This window comes from Mauremys mutica, chromosome 7 (assembly GCF_020497125.1).
Source record: "Mauremys mutica isolate MM-2020 ecotype Southern chromosome 7, ASM2049712v1, whole genome shotgun sequence".
NCBI lineage: Eukaryota > Metazoa > Chordata > Testudines > Geoemydidae > Mauremys > Mauremys mutica.
The window spans coordinates 79,206,302-79,227,791 of NC_059078.1; the positions used below are offsets into that span (position 1 = coordinate 79,206,302).

Here is a 21,490-nt window from a genome sequence, read left to right on the forward strand (position 1 = left end):
ACTCTAGTAGCTTAACAGAGTTCATAAACCCTCCAGTGAAGTTTGTAATAGCTGTAAGATGGATAGGGTCAGGTTTTTTTTCTTTCCCTTTCTTTTCTCTTAAAATTCTCCCTCTCCACAAAACCAAACAAGGAACCTCTAGAATAATATTTTGAGCCACAGTTGTGCACATCATCTGTGTGTGATAACACAGCAGGGAGAATCATGACCAGATCTCCTGATACACAGCAAGCTATTTATCAGAAATAAATTAAAATGTTGTTTTATATATGTGATACACACTTGGGGCGCCAGAACTGTAAGCCACTGTGTTACCCTTCTGCCTCAGCAAGAGAGCTTTGCTGGAGCTTTTACTGCCACATCAGTCTGTCTGCCTTAGCAGCAAACTCCTCCAGACTCTCTCTGTCAGTCTAAACCAGGGGTCGGCAACCTTTCAGAAGTGGTGTGCCGAGTCTTCATTTATTCACTCTAATTTAAGGTTTCGCATGCCGGTAATACATTTTAATGTTTTTTAGAAGATCTCTCTCTACAAGTCTATATATAATATAACAAACTAGTTTTGTATTGTAACATAAACAAAGTTTTCAAAATGTTTAAGAAGCTTCATTTAAAATTAAATTAAAATGTTGATCTTACGCCACCAGCCCGCTCAGCCTACTGCTGGTCTGGGGTTCTGTTCACCTAGGCTGGCAGTGGGCTGAGTGAGGCCTGCGGCCGGGACCCCAGCTGGGAAGGGTCTGGCAGCCAGAACCCCAGACCGGCAGCAGGCTGTGCGGGGCCGGCAGCAGGGACCCCAGACAGTCTGTGGGCTTTGCGGCTCAGCCCACTGCCGCTCAGGGGTTCCATCCTCTGGCTCCTGCCAGCCAGGATCCTGGCTGCCGGACCCACTCAACCCGCTGCTGGTCTGGGGTCCCGGCCCTGCCCACATACAATGGGTACCTACCTCTACCTTCTCCCTGGTTCTGGCCCATTCTCTTCCTCTCTCTGCACTGAGCAGAGGGTGGGAGTGCACTGAGCACAGGGCTGGGGGTGAAGGGTCTGGCCAGGAGCTAGAATGAAGGAGGGGGCTCAGGGTTGAGGCAGGAGGTTTGGGTGTGGGGGCACTCACCTGGGCAGCTCCCATTTGGTGTGAGGGGTGCAGGTGGGAATGTGACTCCCGTTTGGTGCTCAGGGTGGGGATGGGGGATGTGTGGGGTGCATGAGATGTGGGGGGGCTGGGGATGTGGAGGTGCAAGAGTCAGGGCAGAGGGCTGGGGGCATGTGAGGGGGTGCAGGTGTCAGGGTAGGAGGGCTGGGTATGTGTGGGTGTGCCAGAGTCAGGGCTGGGGTCATGGGGGGTGGTGGTGAAGGAGTCAACAGAGGGCTGGGTGGTACAGGGCTCAGGGCAGGGGCCTGGGAGGGGTGTGGGGGTGCAGGGTTCAGGGCAGAGGACTGTGTGTGTGTGTGTGTGTGTGTGTGAGAGAGAGAGAGAGTGAGGGGGGGGTCAGGGCTCAGGGCAGAGGGCTGGGTGACTGCCCCCCCAGAACCTCCAACCCCCCCACCGCTCCTTGTCCTGACTACCCCTTGTCCCCTGACTGCCCCCCTAGTACCCTACCCCCTACCTGTCCCCTGACTGCCCCAACCCTTATCCACACCCCCGTACCCAGACAGATCCACTGGACTCCCATGCCTATCTAACCGCTCCCCGCCCCCTGACAGGACCCCCAGAACTCTGGACCCATACAACTCCCCCCGCTCTCTGCCTGCCCCAACCCCTCTCCACACCCCTGCCTCCTGACAGCCCCCCCAGAACTCCCGACTCATCCAACCCCCCCAGCTCCTTGTCCCTTGACCACCCCCTCCAGAGACCCCCCACCCTAACTGCCCCCCAGGACCCTCCTTGCTCCCTGTCCCCTGACTGCCCTGACCCCTATGACCCCCCAGACAGACCCAGGACTCCCATGCCCCATCCAACCACCCCTGCTCCCTGACTGCCCCCTCCAGAGACCCCCGCTCCTAACCACCCCCCGGGATCCCACTCCCCCCATCCAACCCACCCTGCTCCCTGTCCCTTGACTGCCCCCCATCCCTTACCCCCCCCCGGCCCCCTTACCATGAGGATCCACGCTCATCTGGAGCCCTGCCGCCACCGCGCGCGCAGCCCAGCCCCACCCCTCAGAGCGATGTGCGCGCAACAGCAGGGCTCTGGATGAGCGGGGAGCGTCTTTACTTCCGCACGGAGCCAAATGCTGCCCCGCGGGAGCGCGCAGCCCCAGCCCCCAGAGCGCTGCGCGCGCGGCGGCAGGGCTCTGGGGGAAGGCAGGGGAGGGGCCAGTGGCTTGCTGCGCTCAGCCGGCGCTCTGGCCCGGGTCCGCGGCCTCCGCGGCTTGCTGCGTCGGCAGGATTTTTAAAGGCACGTGGAGTCCCAGCAGGCAGCTGCGTGCCATCTTTGGCACGCGTGCCATAGGTTGCCGACCCCTGGTCTAAACCTTGCCTTGTAGGTAACATTCAGTGATACCCCACTTCCTCAGAGATGTCTCTTTGCAGTGTACAGTCCCTTATTCACTGATCACTCACAGAAGTTACCAAGTCTGCTGCCTCCAAAGAGACTGCACACACCAGCCTGTCAGTTTAGCTGAGGGCCCATGTTTTACTTTAATACACAGCCCTGAGATTGTTTTTAGTAAAACTAGGCACAAGGTTATTAATGAAGAACATGAATTTAAGTGATACTAAGCAAAAGAAAAGGAGGCAGGTATGGTTACAAACAAAACAAAAATCACACGCTTTCTAGTGTCTAAAATTTAATTTTAGCAGGCTATATTTTTTGGCTTAGCAGCTTTCTTTCTTACTTTGACATATCAGCATCTCCAGCTCCTCAGGCAGGAGGATCCACCATTCACAGAATCAGAGGGTGCTGATCCCTTTGTTCCCTCAGTGATGGATAACACAGGAGTCCCCTTTCTTCCATTTGTTTATGTGGTGTTTAGATGTGCTTGTAATTATTAGAACTGGGAGCACTGGCTGTTGGGAGTCTGAAAGGACAGGAAACAGGAAGGAGAGGCAGAGGAGTTGAAGAGGCTGAGTGCGAGTTACAGAGGGTGTTGCAGCAGCTTGGTACAGAGGATTCCACTGTAAAAATAAAGTCCTGTTGAAGTTGTTAGTACCTTGCCTGGTTGATACAACAGTTTAGCCCAGAAAACCTTTGAAATGTATTCTTTGAAAAGTTAACCCAGACAAAATTCCTCTTCCATGCTGCTGCTGCTTCCGGGTGCAGGCACCAAGCCCCTTCTTCATCTTCTGCTCAACTTGCTTTCTGGATTTGCTCGATCCCTTTGTTTGCATAAGATGCAAATATGTTCTCATTGTCCTTTGCTTGCAATTAAGTCATGCTGTTTTCTCATCTGCCTGTTAGCTTGATCCCTGCAGAAAGGGAGATGTACATTCCTTTGTCAAGTAGTTTATCAACTACTTCCACAATATGTTTTAAGAACATATATTTCCAGCACTCAGACCCAACTTTTTATCTGCAGCCATACGTACATCGCACAATGATATTCATGACCGGTGTGTCACCAGTTTACATATGATACCTTGCAAGACATTGAATAAATATTCTGAGTGTGTTGGGTGCGCCCTTTGCCACTTGGCATAAAGGGATCTTAGGGTCACAGTAGATCACCTTGTAAGTGTTGCGTACTGGTGGAGTATTAACTTATGTAGACAAATGTAACTTCTTAATAAACTCAACAATACTTCACAAAGACTGAGAAGCAGGAGGGTCATCCATTTCTCCTTCAAAAAATGTCATGCAATCTTCAGCTTTTTCCTCTCCCTGGATGTCAAGGTACTGTACAATGAGCTGTGAATGAAGATCTCATGTGAAGGACCACACCTCTGCAATACCACTCGCTCTTAATTGTGCACCCTGTATCAGCACATGAGCATTTCTAATGTGCCTAATGATTTTAGTACTAGGTGCTGATGTTAGGTGTGTTGCAATAAATTGAGAAACTTTTCACATCCTTAATCACAAATGAAAATGAAATAGATTTCAATAGAGTTCAGTTTGTTAGTCTGGGGGATTTAATGAGGCTAAATTCTCTTGTTATTTTGAGATCTGTGACCTGAATTGTTAAAGACATGTGCCTGGTTTATATCTGCAGCATGGTGTCTCTCAACTTGAGATGATGAAAGAAATATATATATATAATACAAGTTTCTAATATGTAATATTTTTTTAGATTTGGTTCTCTGTCATGTTCTCTGAATACTGAAGAGAGAGATGAAAATTGTTGTAATTTCTCTTCCATAGTAGAAGGGCAGGCTGTCGGAGTATTGGATCTCCATTCTCTAGGTGAACAGTACTCACATGAAGAGCAGAATGACCATTTAGAGTTTTTACTGTAACATTGTAATGAAGTTTAAGGAGCATGTAGTTCCAGTGGGAATTCCTTCTTAACTAAGTGTTTATGCTTGGGAATAATTAACTTTGTTCTGGAATACCCAGCGTGTGTTAAGTTTTGTGTGAAGTTGTAGCATAAATAAGTCACAAATATATAAAAACCTTTTATATATTGTACCTTGAAATCTGTTAGTGTTAAATAAAAATACTTAATTAAATTGTTTACCTTGGAAATTCACTGTATAAATATAGCTGTTTCATCATTTATTCATAGCACAAATACCATGCATTATGCATAGGATTCAAAAAGGCTTCTGGTATTTGTGGCGATGCATTGACAGTTAAATGAACCAGAAAGTACCAAGAGGATTACATAAAGGATAAAAATATTTAAGATTAAAGCTTTTTAAGGTTAGCATTTAAAAATAGTTAATTGAAAGCCAGTTAGTAGTATTGTTGAACATGTTTCAGGGTTTAACTTAATGGTCACTGTTGCTTTGCAGTTCACTACAAATCTTGACCTGTAAACCCTGTGTCTTTCTGGTCCTAGACTTCTTTTGAGCAGAGATGACCAATTAATCAATCACTGTGTTTGCATGATATGAATGATTAGACTGAGGCTACAAAATAAATCTTCACTTTTAAATTAAGAGCCTGAACCCATTCTTAGGAACTAACTACAGCCCTCTGCCAGAACTTGAATCTCAGGCTATGTCTACACTACAGCCGGGATACGTCGACTCCAGCTACATTATTCGTGTAGGTCGACTTACCGCGGTAGTGTAGACATAGCCTAAGTTTCCAGAGGTAATGGACTGCATGAACTCATTATTCTAGACACTACTCCCTCTTTATGAAAGCTGTTTGCATACAGGGCTTTGGAGCTGTGCTCCAGCTCCAGCCAATAACCTGCAGCACCACTACTCCGGAGATGCTCTGCGCTCCAGTTCCAGGCTCTGCTCCAACGCCCTGTTTGCATACCAGATAAGAAAAATGAGTAGTTAAAGATGATTGGTTATGATTTCACAGTAGTGCAAAACGTTAAAGTGAAATAAATGTATGTGTGTGAATTTATATTTCAGTAGTACTCTGTTCAAATAATATTAAAAGTTGGCTGCTGTAAAACTATTTTTTAGATTTATTTTAACAAATGTCATTTTATTTACAGCTGCTGCTGAGGGCAAAGGCAAAAGTGGGGAAGATTTTTTTCAGAAGGTAAGAAACCTCTTTGTTACAATCCTATGTTTGATAAGTACAGTAATTCAGTACATTATTGTTGGAAGAATTATACTTCAAATTATGGTGAAATTGATATTTAGTTTAGAGCTCTCTCTAATGAATATTCTGATGTAACTTCCATAATATTCCTTAATTTCCTAGCCCTGGTGATTATTAACATGTTTTTTTTATTGTTATCACATTTTTTTAGTAGAATGTATATTTGGTATCATATGTATAGCATATAATAGATTTAATCTCAGTTTATTACAGGGTATGTATCACAAAGTGAACAGTATAGTAAGTTTGACTGTAAATACATTCTTTCAGAGCCCATTGTTAGACAGATGTAAATATGTAGTGAGAGGAAGATGAAATTACATGAAGGCCAACAAACAGCAGCAATACAGAAGGCATTGTTTGTCAAATTGTCTTGAGGAACAGAATTCTCAATATTTTTTTTTATCCTCTTCAATTGAGTTATATCACCCTGAGAGAAGACTACCTAAGTAACTGAACATCATTGCCCCTTTCCTCCCAAATATGCTGTAGCATGTATATTCTCAGGTAGTCATGAGGAGTCCTATTCTGGAAGTAGTAATTTTCTTTAAGTCTTTCAAAATGTTCTTGAATTCCAAAACTTTCTATGTCTTTATAGTTCATTTTTATCAGCTGACTTGTTTGGTGTGTGAAACTGGCCTTTATATTTCATGGGTGAGGACAGGAGAAGATCGTACACTTTCCTTTCAGGGTCAATAATCTTTAGAGCTAGGTGAATTCAGTCATGTCTTGAACTGGCAGCATGACCCCCCCTGAATGATAATCATATGCGGTACCTTCAAAGAAACAAAATTACAGATATTTTCCTTGTTACCGTCACTCTCAGTCCAACTCTTTGAGTGTCATGAACAAAAGGCATAACTGAACATCCATGAAATGGCAACAATTATTCTGAATATTCAAAGGATGAAATCTTGGCCCATCTGAGGCCAGTGGGAGTTTTGCCAGTGACTTCTTCAATGGGGCCAGGATTTGTTAGACCTTTCAGATGCCTGTAATATTACATGAAACAGCGATGGTCCATCTAAGTACTGAAAAAAATAGGTGACTGAAGACCTGCATAGCAGACTTTTTTCTTTGTCACTTGAATGGTTGTGTGTTTGATCATTCGTATCAACATGTCCTCTCCAGGGGGAGGGGTAGCTCAGTGGTTTGAGCATTGGCTTGCTAAACCCAGGGTTGTGAATTCAATCCTTGAGGGAGCCACTTAAGGATCTGGGGCAAAAATTGGTCCTGCTAGTGAAGGCAGGGGGCTGGACTCGATGATCTTTCGAGGTCCCTTCCAGTTCTAGGAGATTGGTATATCTCCAATTATTACCTTTATTACCTTAGCTACTCCAGATTTAAATGATTCTATCCAGATTGAACAATGTTCTGGCTAGTTATACAAAATATTCTTCTTCCTCTTATTCACTCCCAGTGGAGCATAAGGCGTCAACCATTCTCCTCCATTCATTTCGTTCTTGAGCGAGGCAGCAAATTTCATCCCACTTCATTCCCATGCCTTTCATTTCCTCTTCAATGGTCCTTCGCCACGTCCCCAATGGTCTACCTCTCCTCCTTCTTCCTTGTGGTGTCCATCGTAGGGCAATATGAGGGTGTCTATCAGCACCCATTCTCAACACATGCCCCAACCATCTCCATCTTCGTTGTTTGGCTTCATCCACTATGTTGTTAATGCCCGTTAATCGGCTCACTTCAACATTGGTGATAGGCTGCTGCCAGTGTATGTTAAGAATTCGCCTACAAATATTCGCCTAGTATACAAAATATACTATACATTATTACCATAATCTATTTTATAATTCTAGAGGTTTATTAGATGATGATGTGAAGTTTAACGTGTTTAAAACAAACAAAAAAACCCTTAAGTTGCATTAGTAGTGTTAGACTAGTATAATGCTTCATTGCAGTTTCAAACATTGACAGGATTTGGAACTTAGATTCTAGGATAATTGAGGACAAGTTTTTTTTATAAGATATGTTGAGTGTCTCTAAGAAGGAAATTTGCGTGTCTCACAGTGAAGGCGTGTGGTTAGATAGTTGCTGAGACACCATAGAAGATTTAAAGAACTCTGACAGCATTTGAACCACAAAAAGAAGAAAAATGGGTAGCAAATGAATGTTAAAGTGAGTTATGCAAATACTTTTTCAAGGCCAGTTGTAAATAGTTTTATGGATGTTATTTTAATTGAGGTCTATATGTTCTGATGCTTTTAGGTTCAGTTTGCTGTGTACTCTGTCTGTACTGTAGAGAACAAGTAGTGTCAAACAGTCTTTGATTTGGAAATTGCTTGGAACTTGTTTAATCCATGATTTTTTTTTTATACAACCAGTTGATATATAAATATTCTCTGTTTTCTCGGTTCTACCGGATTAATAAATATACCAGAACTTGAAGCTCTTGCTGAGAAGTTAGTGAATGATAGATTCAAGAAATGGGTTTGTTTGTTTTAGGAGTGAAAATTACTGGACAGCAACAAAAGATTAATAGTGGCCTAATCTTTTATTTACAGATTCCATGCATACACAAGCTTTGATCAGAAATGGGTTTTAACCTTAATACTCGTACAATCCAGACTTATCCTCTCATGCCTACTTTTTATTCATAGATTGGAAGATGAAAACAAGCTTTTCTGTATTTTTAACTACTAGTTGCTTCCTTAACTTTGTATGAACTAACTTGAATGAACAGTCATTGAACTGAACTGGTTAAATAAACTGAAATAAAGAAAATATCCTCCCTGCACATGCAGAAAAGACTACTGCTCTCAAAAGCTGTTTTAGCACTTCAACAATCTCTGGTTCCAGGGAGAGATGACCGTGCCTGCTGATAGTTGGTGTCGGGGGACAGTGTGAGGGTAGCCAGCTTCAGCAGTGTTACTGGGCATACTCAGTCCATGTGAGCATGCTCAGTAAAAGCCAAGGGGGCATGTGACCCCAACGCATCACCTCTGCTTCCAGTCATTTCCAACGTTTTGGTGGTCTGACTCTCTGTATAACTTCAGCAGCAAACATGTACTGCTTAATCATAGAATATCAGGGTTGGAAGGGACCTCAGGAGGTCATCTAGTCCAACCCCCTGCTCAAAGCAGGACCAATCCCAGACAGATTTTTGCCCCGGATCTCTAAATGGCCCCCTCAAGGATTGAATTCACAACCCTGGGTTTAGCAGGCCAATGCTCAAATCACTGAGCTATCCCTCCCCTCATAGACAGTATTAATATTGCTCTTTTAATTTAATTTAAATGATTTTAATAGATTATAGTAAATTTAGGCCTTAATATAGCATGTCACCATTTTACATTTTAATTTTAAATAGGTTCATTTTTAAATATAAACTTGTATTTAATTTATATTAAAACTCTGTTTTTATTAAATACAATTATCAATTTTTATCCACACTGAGCAGTAGCTTCTGCAGAATCCCTTTGCAGTGTGCTGATTGATTCCACAAAGCTGCTATCTAGAATTCATTTCTTAACTTTACAAAAGTATTCTTTTGAGTCCAGATCAGATTGGATTTTCCATGCAGGGAAGCAGTACATTTGTTCACTTTTCAATTAGTAGTAATTCCCCCAGGCCTCCTTGTCATTGCTAGCTAGTTTATTTTGTGGGAGTCTGTAAAGACAGTATCATAAAGGTGAAAAGAGGTAGGTTACTGAAGTAAGTTCTATTCTGTACATGTATTATTACCTTTATGGATACCTATTGATGTGATCGTTTGCCCTGGAACTATAAAGGCTGTGTCAGGGTTATAAAGGATCCAAAGGACAGTTGGTGAATGACTTCTATTCACGTGGTTCTAGAATGGAGGACCTCGCTATGCTTCCACAGTGGCTGCTTTGAAATCATTTCATGTTAGGGCATGTGATCTTAGTGTGGATCTGTGAAGGCAATACATTTGGAGAAAGCAAGTTACTTTAGTAACTCTTCCCCCATTTCCCCCTTCATTATGTTGCATTTGCAGATACACATTTTGTTTTATCTGAATGGCACATTTTCCATGAGAGACAAGGTGGATGAGGTAATATACTTTTTTGGACCAACTTCTGTTGGGGTGAGAGTTGCAAGAGAGTGACTTGAGGAAGAGCTTTGTGTACGATCAAAAGTTCGTGTCTCTCACCAGCAGAAGTTGTTCCAGTAAAATATATTATTACCTCACTCAGCTTGTCTCTTCAATATCCAACACAGCTACACTACCACATTTTCCATGTTCTGTTTGTTCCTCTTTGTAATAGAAGTAGAAAGAATTTGTAAGGCATGTTTTCCTTTAGATGTGGAAGAATGGGATGTAAATTGAGTAAAGATTCCTTGTGGCTAAGTACAGTTTGAGCTATATAACTTCATTTAGAAATTCTGTAGCAATTTGATTAAAAATATACACAAAGTTTACTTAGTGATTTGAAGTGCATATTTCACAGAAAGAACTGTTTTTCATGGTTGTTACTGAAATCATATAGATTACACTCTGACGTTTTAAGGCTCAACAGGTTCTGTCACCAGTGCCCTGTAATCTTAGAGGCTTTTATGCTGTTCAGCTATGGTTCAATTCCCTGACACCAGTAGCCTGCCCACAAGCACAAAGTCTCATTTTGGCACCAGCCCAGTTTCTCCTAGTAAGGTGACACCAACAGCCCTTCCAGGCCAGCCTCCTTCCAGATACTCGGACTGTCTCCCTCTGTTTCATCAACCATGAAGGAGTGAAATCAGCCCTCCAGCCTCCTTTGGTGCGCACACTTCACATAGTTTACACACCAGAGACCAGCTTGGGGTAAAAATAAACAAAGTTTATTTAACAGAAAAACCACACATTCAGAGATGAAATAGTAATGGAAAGCAAACATACACAAGTGACACAGAAAATAAACATGAAGAAGCAATCTCATGCTTTACACTTTCATATTGGATGAAACCCCTTTTTAAATAAAAGTTTTACCTGTTGTCTTTGAACAGTTTAATTGCATACCCCCAAATAGGGTGACCAGATGACCTGTTTTTAAAGGGAAAATCCTGAATTTAAGCCCTCCTGCAGGTGTCCCAACTTTTTCTCAAAAATGGGCAATTTGTCCCGTATTTTCTGTCCCTCTTCTCCCCACCCCTCATCAGTACTGGCAGGTCCTGCTGCTGGCCCGATCTCTGCTCGCCAGTCGCCCGCCCACCAGCAGTGAATGGGAGGGTCCAGTGGCTTACGATGGGGGTGGGTGTGCAAGGTTGCTGGCGGGACAAAGCTGCAGCGCATGGGGTCGGCTGCTCCCCCTCCTGGTCTATCAGCACAGCTCCTGCTGCATGCTGGGTCTTGCCCAGCAGGGCCTTGCCCCCTGTCTCGTTTCTGGCTGGTGCTGGCTGTGTATTGCGGCGGCTGGTGAGTGTGGGCAGGGGCCAGGCAGTGGCTGGTTACGTGTCACCTCTGCTGCCCACCTATTGGCCCATTTTGTGCTCTCCCTGTTCTGTGCTCTCCCTGCTTTGCCCCGTCACACCCTCCTCCCTCCAACCCTGCTGTTCCTCCATATTTCCCCTGGCATGGTGCGTCCTGCTCCCATCACTGTGTGGAGAATCAGCCTCTGATCGGAGTGCTCAGCTCACCAACAACCTGGCCAGCAGGCTCCTTCCTTCCCCCACTGCCTCTGGCTGGGCCAGTGCCCTGGGAAAGCCCGAGACCCTCTGTCCCGGTGCACTGGCCAGGAGGAGCCAAACCCTGCCTGTGTCAAAACCCCTCATAGTGCTGGCACAGGGAAGCCTCTCCACCACTCAGCTACGCTCTGGAGTGCCAGGGGCATGGGAAGCAATTTCCAGCCTGTTTGCTCCGTGACCGTGCAGGCTCCACAGCAGCCTCCCCAGGCAGGGGCTAGACTCCGTATTCTCCCCCCCACCTCCCGGGTCCTGCCTCCAGGGAGCATGGGGCTGCTCCGTTCCCTAGACACCCTCCGCTACTGAGTCAACTCTCTGACCAGGTTTGCCGCAGCCCCTGCAGCAGGGTGGATTTGATTTAAATCACTAGTCAGGAAGACTCGATTTAATCATGGTTTTCTACATAAAAGTGCTTTCTTGTTGATTGTTATAACCTTAATACATATTCTTCACAACTCAGAGATAGATGTAGGTTTCATTTTTAGAAGGTACACACTATACATTTTTGAATAGTGATTTATTTTGAAAACTTTTCAGATTAATTTTACAGCTATATCAGAAAATGAATGATTGGTTATTTCATTTACCAAAGGTAATTGAAGCAGATATTTATGAAGTCATTGGGAGGTGAACTATCTCCAATTCAACAGGTTAATTATTAATATTTGGAGGATTTTCTTGCCATGCTGTATTAGGAGGAGAACATCACCAGACAGACATTTAAATTGTTTTATTTAACTAAAACAACATTAAGTATTCTGGATTTTTTTCTTCAACAGCAGATATGTAATATTTTAACAAAACAAGCATATGTCCCTCGCGTCTCACATTTATCTCCAGACTTTTTCTCCTTGTCCAGATCTATTCTGCCCCCAACAATCTTCTATTCATTGAAGTTTTTGAAACTTTGCACTTTTAGAGAGAGGTAAGAGAGAGACTCTGTGTACACAAATTTGCAGAGGGACAACAGAGTTGAGGTCTGTTATTTCATACTTCTATTTATTTATTTATTTATTTAAAACATTTTTGTGTAACAAGCATGTTATCCCTGGAGAGACAAATCCACACTTTGAGAACTGCAAAACTAAGCATCTCTGATGGTATCTTCTAGACTGAGCACTGAGTCCCATTGGGTAGATGGAAAGATTAAACTAAATAATCTAAACAGAAGCCTGTGGAACCCCATAAGATTGGGTCCCTAATCCATGAACTATTTGAAGTCATTTACAAAACTTTTCTTAAACATTACAGGAATATATTGTCTCATACTATAGAATTAGAATTTATAATCCCTATTCCATGATGGGATATCTTTGAGCTGTAATCTATCTTAATTAAAATGATCTTTAGATAGATTTTTGAGGGGAAAAAACCTGATTTAAATAAAAAAAATCCTATTTAAATAATAAATCCGATTTTTTTTAATTTATTTTTTTTAAATCATTGATTTTTATCCACCTTGCCCGGCAGTCAGGTTCCCCATGCCCTGGTGTCCTTAGGGCTTAACCACTTCCTGCCTGCACTGTAGCCGGGGGACAGGAGGTGGCTGGGTTATGTCTGTGGCCAGCAGCAACCTGGAGTTGTTAGCTGCCTTTCAACACTGTGTGGGCAGGAAGGGACAAGTTCCTTCCAGCCATGGAGGCATGGGGAGGGAAAGAGATGAGCTCTGCAAACACAGGGCCAGGTCATCCCTTCCTCTCCCCCTCTTCCCCTGTTGCTGGAAGAGCTCCTGTCCCTTCCTTCCAAAAGGCTGCGTCTGGGGGCCACATTCTGGTGTGAACCCTGGCAGAAATCTGGGGGAGGAAGGCACGTGACCCTGTGTGCCCCCCATGTGTTGCCTCTGGAAGACGTGGTACCAGGAGAGGTGAGTCTGTCCCAGGGGCTCAGCCAGGCATAGACGGTGGAGAGTGCCGGGCAGGGAGGATCAGGTCGGTCGTCTGTGTCCGTGTCCGTCCGCCCCCCGTGTGTGAGAGAGGTGTACAGGAGTGAGTGTGTGTGTGTGTGTGTGTCACCTCTCCCCGTGTGAACCCATAAGCTTTAAAGATAGATAAATAAAAATAATCCTACTACGCAGTATTTCTTTTCAACAGTAGCTCAATCAACTTGATGTTAATTTGAATGTTTGTACTGCATAATTCTGATTGATTGACGTTGAACTTGCTTGAATATGAGTAATTTTACCAGGTGTCCCGTATTCAGCATAGGGAAATATGGTCACCCTCCCCGCAAATGTGGTGGGGATTTAGTGTTCATGGACAGCCTCCCACATAGAGACTGTCCCTCACTGTCTGGGTCCACACTTTCTGTCCTAAGCCTGTTTTTAAAAGGCATTTTCCTTTTTTCTCTGTCCATGATGACTCATGACTATTCAGAGTGGGGAAATTTCCCCTTGATTTGATAGCTGGATGTCTTAATCTTTCCTCATTAACTCTAATGGGCATCATTGTCTTTTCCTGGGCTGGACAATGAATAGTTACTTGGAGCTAGTTTCCTGGGAACACCTGGTTTGGGAGGTGCCCATCCCTGCTGTGAGGCATAGTTGGGTTATGAGCACAGTTTTCTATATACGTACATAGGTTCATAACTACAGTTTGCATACATATCTCATAAAGACCATGAAGTACAGAACATTAAAAGCTTTCATAAAAGACCTTACTTGGCATACTTTTCTAGTGCAATCAGTTGGTTTACCTGCTAATTTTTGGGGTTTTAACCTTCTGCTCTCCCTTTGGGGTGTCTGTACCCTGATTGTCACATTGTCTCCCAAGTTTCACTTCAAAATATTAGCATGTATGAAGGACAATGATGTGTCAGCAATGAATGTTATTCCTTCAGGTTGTATTGTAACCTACTTCTGCTTATTTTAAGCTCGGCAAACAAAGCTAAACTGCAGTAATGCACATTTCAACAAGTTTACAGCACTACTTTTTTCCACACTTTTGTTTTTGCTTGTACAAAATAGCTTACAGTGTCTGAAGTCATACATAGAATATTTCCGGGGGGAGGGGTGTTAATTAGGTTACACATCTGACTTTTGTATTTGGATACTTTCCATATGGTAGTCACACTATTAAAATAAATAAAGCATGCCTACGTGTACTGTAATTGTAATGAGCCTCGATGATTGTACAGTAGTCAGTGCCATTGGTTATTATGTTTGATTTGTTTCTAAGACGTTACCAAGATTGTTAATCTACTAGGAAGTGAGTCCTGATTTATCTCTGTATGTAGAATCCGCATGCAAGGATATTAATAAATCATCCTATAAAATATGGCTATTTTGTTCATAAAGCAGGATGAGACTACTTTGATAATGTTCTTATTCAATCTATCTTTTGTGGCTTATAGAAAAGTTTAACTAAAAAAAATTACATGTTTTGTGTGTTGACTTGCACACAATACTTTATCTAATCAAAACACATGGAAACTATCTTCAGAGTTAGTTTTTTTTTTTTTTTTTTTTTTACAATTCTTTGGGCAGTTGTTCATGGTTTACTCACTGTCTGTCCAGTTTCCTTTAATTAGTCTTAATGTTTTTCCTTTCTCTCATGTGACATAAATAAAGCCAAGTTTGTGGAGGGATATGTAAAGTTTCTCATGTGTACTTCAGGTTATGTGGGTCAAGAAGGAAAGTGATCAGTGGCATTTCAACATGTTTCAGTACAAAGGCTTCAGGATACTTTCTGAGAATTACTAAATATAAATGTAAAGCTGTGTAATATGTAATGCATTTTAAAAAATGTCTTTAAGAATTTTCTCAGCGGCCATATTGGCATAGGCCTTGTGAAGAGTGGAGGAGGGAAGTGCCTGTCTCTGCAACTTTGAGTAGTAATGTTAGGATCAGATGGGTATATCATGTGTACAGTACAATGCAACTTTGTTTTTTACAGTGTCTTTCCATATAAACTGTACTCTCCAAAACACATATAAGAAGGGTGGGAAGGGGAGAGAAACTGAGATAATAAGCAAGGAAGAAAGATATTTTCAGCTGACTGCTGAAATGACTGACATGATGAAATGACTGAGCCATGTCAGGAGCTTCAGATATGGAGGATTGCATGTAGGGGAAGAGAAGAGGTCAGTGCTGGAGGGAGTGAGACAGCACTGATTTTTTGCAGGTAGCCCAACAAACGGCTAATGGATTGTTACTTGGAGGTTTTAAGTAAACCCCTACCAAACCTCTTTTCTACAGCTGTCCGGGTTTTAGGAAACCCATAAGCTCCTGTGACAGGGCTCAACAGCATGAGTAGCGGGTATCATAGGCCAGGGGAGGCTAAGCCTCCCCAAACACCCAGGTGTGGTCCTTCCGAGGCCCCGCTCCCGTGTCCTGCTTTTCCCTCATGGCGCTGCTTCTCTTCCTGCCCTCGCTCAGCCTCTCCCACAAATCTGGCTGGGGCTCAGGTTGGCCAGGGCAGGCGGGGTGGTGTTTGGGCTGCTGGGGCTGGGGGGCTGATGCTCGGGGCAGCTGGCAGCAGCCTGGGACAGCTGGGGCGGGCAACTGGCATCCTGGGACTTGGGCTGGGATGCTCCGGTGGGGGGCAGAAGGGGCGGGTCCCTGGGTGGAAGGGGCGGGGCTGGGGGCTAGCCTACGCAAACGTGGAGCTCTCATGCTGCCCATGCTCAACAGGCAGGGATTGAATTGAGTCAGCTGAAGATGTTATGTTATGTAATCTGTGCCCTGATGGGCCCATCATTTTCTGAAAATTTACTCTTTCAATTTAACTGAAGTTTCTAGTGTGGTTATGAGGATAATCTATCAAATGTGAGCTGGTTCAGTGCTGACCACCTCCATCTTCCTACTTAAACAGTAGCTCTTAAAAGTGTGAACTGCACCATTCACCTGTAACTTGAAGGTTTAATGCTGGGACTTAATGAAGACAATTTAAAAATCAACATGAATTATTTCACTGTTGAGCAATTTAGCAGAAATATCATAGTATTGGTGATAGACGTTGTATTTGTAGAACAAGCTACCGTTCTCTCTCCACCATCGGGCACTGTGATACAAAGAGCAAGCTAAGATGCCATCCACGACCCAGTTACTAGGGGGCATGTTACGGGCTGTGTTTAAGTTCCATTTTTTCTTATCCTTAATTAGATATGAGCGGATATAATATAAACAGAATCTTAGTACATTACAGCTATTAATTTTTTCTGTAAATAAGCCAATTATAAAAACAATGTGTTCTGGTATACTAGAGACATTTTTTTCTTGTGGCCATGCAGATAGTTTTGTTGGCTACCTTTTGGGATGATATCCAAGATGCCTTCCATTGAGCTTTGTTCTGTACTACGTCTGCAGGCAGTTAAAATTGCAAAATAAATAGATCAATCAATCCATTAAATCCTCTGTTCCTTTATGTTTAAGAACTTCTGAAAAATTCTGTTTGTGACTGACATTTGCTGAGCTTTTTCCATCAAAACATTACTTTATAGGAAAAGAAGTAAAGAACACATCTTCAATCATTTTCAAGTTAGCAATAATTCTTAATCTGCGTAGTTTGATTAGACCTTGTTTAAAAGCATTCAACGTTGATAATGATGTGGAGAGAACTAGGTAGATGATTGATGTGATTGGAGTAAAGTAAGAGATTTCCCTCATGATCTGAGCTCCCTCTTGCTGCAACTTCTACAACGCTTGTTGATGTGCAGCTCAATGACAACCATGAATAATTAGTTGGTGCTTCACTATATACTTCTCATGTAAATGATGTTTATGGAACTTGGCATACACAGTATTACGTATTTATTCCACACCATGATCCTGATCCAGATGCCACTGAAGTCAATTGGAGTCTGTCTATTGTTGACTTCAATGGCATCTGGGTCAGGCCTTATAAACATCAGTGGTACTTGTCAGAAAAAGTCCAGTTTTGTTTCAAGAAGCTTATTATTCATGTAGCATTAGAGATATGCAAGACATTTCACATACAGTGAAGAAGGTAATGTTTTCCATCCCGGAAGAGCTTACAGTTCAAAATGAGAACATACAGGCAGGAGTTGGTTTCGTGGGGGCAAAACAGTATAGCAATTGGAGACTGAGTAGTATTTAATGAAACTGTTGAAATTGTCTCGTTAGACTGACCTCACACTTGGTACGGCAACTCACATCCGTTCATGTATTTATACCTGCTCCTGTATTTTCTCCTCCATACAGCTGATGAAGTGGGTTCAAGCCCATGAAAGTTTATGCCCAAATAAATTTGTTAGTTTCTAAAGTGCCACAAGGACTCCTCGTTGTCCTTTTTTGTGGACATCTAGTGACTTTTTCTTTGAGTTCCAAGCAGACCTTCAAATGTTTCAGGATCTCACATGTTCCTCACTGCAAGGGTCCAACTTGCATATGATGTTACAGGCCTTTCAAAAATATGTATACTCTGTATGTAGCAGTGGATCTAATTTCTCTTGGGATAGTATGACTATTTCATTCCATCCTGGTTCAAGGCAAATGTGTTCTGTACAACTTGTTTTTTCTTTCTGGGTTCATCATCTATTATAATTGTGAAAGAAAGATGCTTAATCCATTTTCTTGTGCCAGATATTTACTTCACAATTACTGGAAAATTTGAAATCCCATCTGAGTAATAAAACAGCTAACTCCGTTTTTTAAAGTTTTTACCCATTTAATTGTCCCACTGGTATTCTGCATGGTGTTGCTGGTTTGTATGCATTATATATAGATGCTGTATTCAAAACCATAGAGCAAAATCTGCATATAGCGGCCTAGACCTTGGGATGCCAGGGTGTTTTTTTTTCCCCTTTGCTGTTCACACTTATCACAGTAGAGTGTTAATGAAACTAAAGAAAAATTCTTCAGTGTTTTTACATTCTTTGTAATTTTCTTTTTCTGAAACTACCCAGACCCAAGCAAAAAGCAGTTGTTGGCAAAGGTTGCACTCATAATTTTTAGAATACTGTGAAGTGGTTGCTTAAGACAGGATATTGTCCACTGGTGGTATTTTTTTAGTGTCTTTGTCAATGTAATATATAACAATATAATAAAAAGGACATCAGAGTGCTTACCTCATGACTTTCTCTTTTAGAAGCAGTATTTTCCAAGAAGTATTTTCAATAAACCAGTTTGTAATCAAATGTTGGAAAAACAGTAGCAGTTTAACAGAAAATGTAGTGATTGAAATGTTACTTGAGTGAATAGTAAATAAGTATTCCTAATCACATCTTTCATCACCTTATCCCTAGCTCAGTGCGTTTTCCATAAACAGTAATTTAAAGCAAAAACATTATTTTGTGTGTGTTGCCTTTGGTAATTATATACAGAGGGCAGTAGCAAAAGTATTACGGAAGCTGTCTGACACGCTCTTTAATTAACACTGTAAAAGAAAGTACTGTAACTTTCCAAAACGTTGGTCTCTGGGGCTGATTTTCTGTTTTGGAGATGACTCTTTTTTTAAATAAGTTTGGGCAAATTCCCTTTATCTCTTCTTGAGTTATGGTAAGATGGAAAACATGCAGTTTCCATGTGCATATGCAAATACACTTGTTTGATATGTATGTGTATAAATATAACTGCAGTATATTATGCTACGTATACACACAATAGATCAACCTCAGAGTTGACCTTTTTTGCTTTTAGGGTAGCTTATAAAAATTTCTAAAACTTCACAAACTAAAAGCCAACACTTTAATTAAGCTTAAATTGTTTTATGCCAATCTTTTTTGTGGTTCAGAGCTGCGCAGAAAAGGCACAATTCTACATATGTCAAAGTAAATAAACAAAATGTGCTGCTATAACCCTTAAATCAGTTGTTTCCTAATATGCTTAATTTTGGTTAAGGTGCATGTTTATGCTGTTATATGGCTTCATGAAAAGAGTAAAAGGGGGCGGGTGAGCCCAAGTTTGAGGGGATTCAGCAAAAGGCGTATCTTTAGAGTTGCTGTAGTGATTGTGCAGACTCGGCCATCAGCACAATTGACATATGTCTACTGTGAGTTGGTCCTTTCCATTGTATCAAGATTTGGCCAGTCCTGTGGTATTACACCAACACTCAGTTTAATACTAGTTATGATAGTGACTTTTTAAAAAACAGAATGTTGAGAATAGAACTTAATTTAAATAATCTTATATTTAGATGGTTATATTCACTTTTTAGTGCCTAAACACTTTAAACAGAATATTGGGGCCCTATTGTGGTAGATACTGTACAGACACACATTAAAATATGGCCCCTACTCTAACGATCATACCTTAAATAAAGATTGTGCTTGAGATTTTTTTTTTTTTTTTTTGCTGCGCCTTTGATGCAGCAAAGAACACTCAGTCCAGGGAAAAGGTTTAGGTCATTTAAGATAACTCTGTGCCCTCCAAATGTTTGGGCTTTGTGGCCACTGGTGTTACATAGACAGTCTTGAAGCATTGCCTCAAAGCCTCCCCAGGGTTGTCTTGTGGGCCACAGGGTATTACACCAGGGATGGAGCTGCATCTTCTGTGCCAGGACTTGATGGGATCCCTGGTAGGCGTCCTAACCATCTCCCTCTGCAGAGTCTGTGCTGTGGGAATCCTACCCCAGTGAGAACCAGGGCCCCTTTATGAAGCAGGAGGCTGAGATTTGAACTCTAGGTTTTCTTTCCCTGTAGAAAAAATGGTAAGGGAGTGGATGGGAATATGGTAGACGAGTATGGTCCAAAAAAATCTTTCCATAGATGTTTTGGGCCTCAACAGAAGATATGGAAACATAATTGTTTTGGTTTTTGTCTTGTAAAATAGTCACTGTTACTCATATAATGGTCCTATAAAAATTTGTGTGTATTTAGCTCGTGTGAAACATTTTTTCAAATGTGATCATCTGTTTTGAACATATCAGTTCACACTGACTCAGTCATCTTATTAACTTATATCTTCTGATTTTTAAAAATGTATTTAATTAGGAAACAGAATGTGGAAAGAACTAGCTTTCTTTAGAGATAATATCTCTAAGCCGTAGTGGAAAGGGCAGAAAAAATTAAACCGAAGTGTTGAAAAGCAATGTTAATATGGATAGTAACATATATTTAAAAAAAGGAAAAGCAAATCCATTGGAGAAGTAGATACAAAGTTGTTTCACTGTACAGTAGAATAGGTTCTTGGACCTACCAGGATCTCTGAACCTGGTGCTGAAATTGTATTTTGAGGCATTGTACAACAAGTGTATCACAAGATTTTTCCTCGTACAGAAACAGTTCACTGGAGAGGGAACTCTTTTTCACAATAGTACAATTAAATTGAAGACTGCCCTTTATTACACTTGATAGAAAAATAGTCCATGTTAATGCAAATTTAAAACAAGGAGAGAACTGACAGAAGCAAATGGGCCTCTTAAATAAACTCTCCCTCAGAAGTTTTTGGACTCTTCTTTCCTTATCTGATATATTAAAAATTGGATACAAATTAACATCTGCCTTTAGGTACCTACTCCCCTAAAATATGATGTCTCTATTCCCCCTGGACTGGGGAGCATTCCTCTGTATACTCTTCAGATAATGTGAAGCCTAACAATAAGGGAATTTGCTACTGAGCAAATGTACTATCAGAGAATTTTCCTTCATTTCTCTTCGCTGCGCTGTTACATAATTTTATAAATCAGTGATTGGGATGAACATTTTGTAATCTGAAAGTTTGTATTCAAGTTGTGTAAGCAACCTGTTTTACATCTTTTTATTGATTTTAGTATAGAAGATAAGTTAACTTTGATGCACAATCCGTCCAATAATGGTTGATGATTCCAATTATTGTCTGGTATTTAATTAGTTTAACTATCTGTTTTAGACCAATATAATCTCCTCTTAATTCCTTGTAATATAACAACAGTTCTGAATGAAAACTGCAGTTTTGAAAACATTTGAAAATTTGACTTAGCAAAGATTCTGGGTTTCTTTGTGTTGTGTGTGACTGTCGCAGTCTATTTCTCTTTGCCGATACAGTAACTCCTCACTTAACGTCCTTCCGCTTAACGTTGTTTCGAAGTTACGTCGCTGCTCCATTAGGGAACATACTTGTTTAAAGGTGTGTGATGCTCCCTTATAATGTTGTTTGGCTGACTTTACAAGGGAGCATTGCACAAGTTCCTCTTCTCCACCTCCTCTCCTCCCTTCCTCCGCTATGGAAATTTCCTTGGAACCTAACCTCCCCGAATTTACATTAAATCTTATGGGAAAATTGGATTCGTTTAACATCATTTCACTTAAAGTTGCATTTTTCAG

General features: G+C 41.8%; 1 protein-coding gene across 2 annotated transcripts in view; it reads left to right on the plus strand.

Annotated features, from left to right (window-relative positions):
• BICC1 (BicC family RNA binding protein 1) overlaps positions 1-21,490 on the plus strand; it is a 225,159-nt gene that overhangs the window by 57,695 nt on the left and 145,974 nt on the right. For both annotated transcript variants that reach the window (XM_045024620.1, XM_045024621.1), the window contains exon 2: positions 5,553-5,599. In XM_045024620.1, coding sequence (XP_044880555.1) covers positions 5,553-5,599 — 47 coding nt within the window. The remainder of the gene's footprint in view (positions 1-5,552; positions 5,600-21,490) is intronic.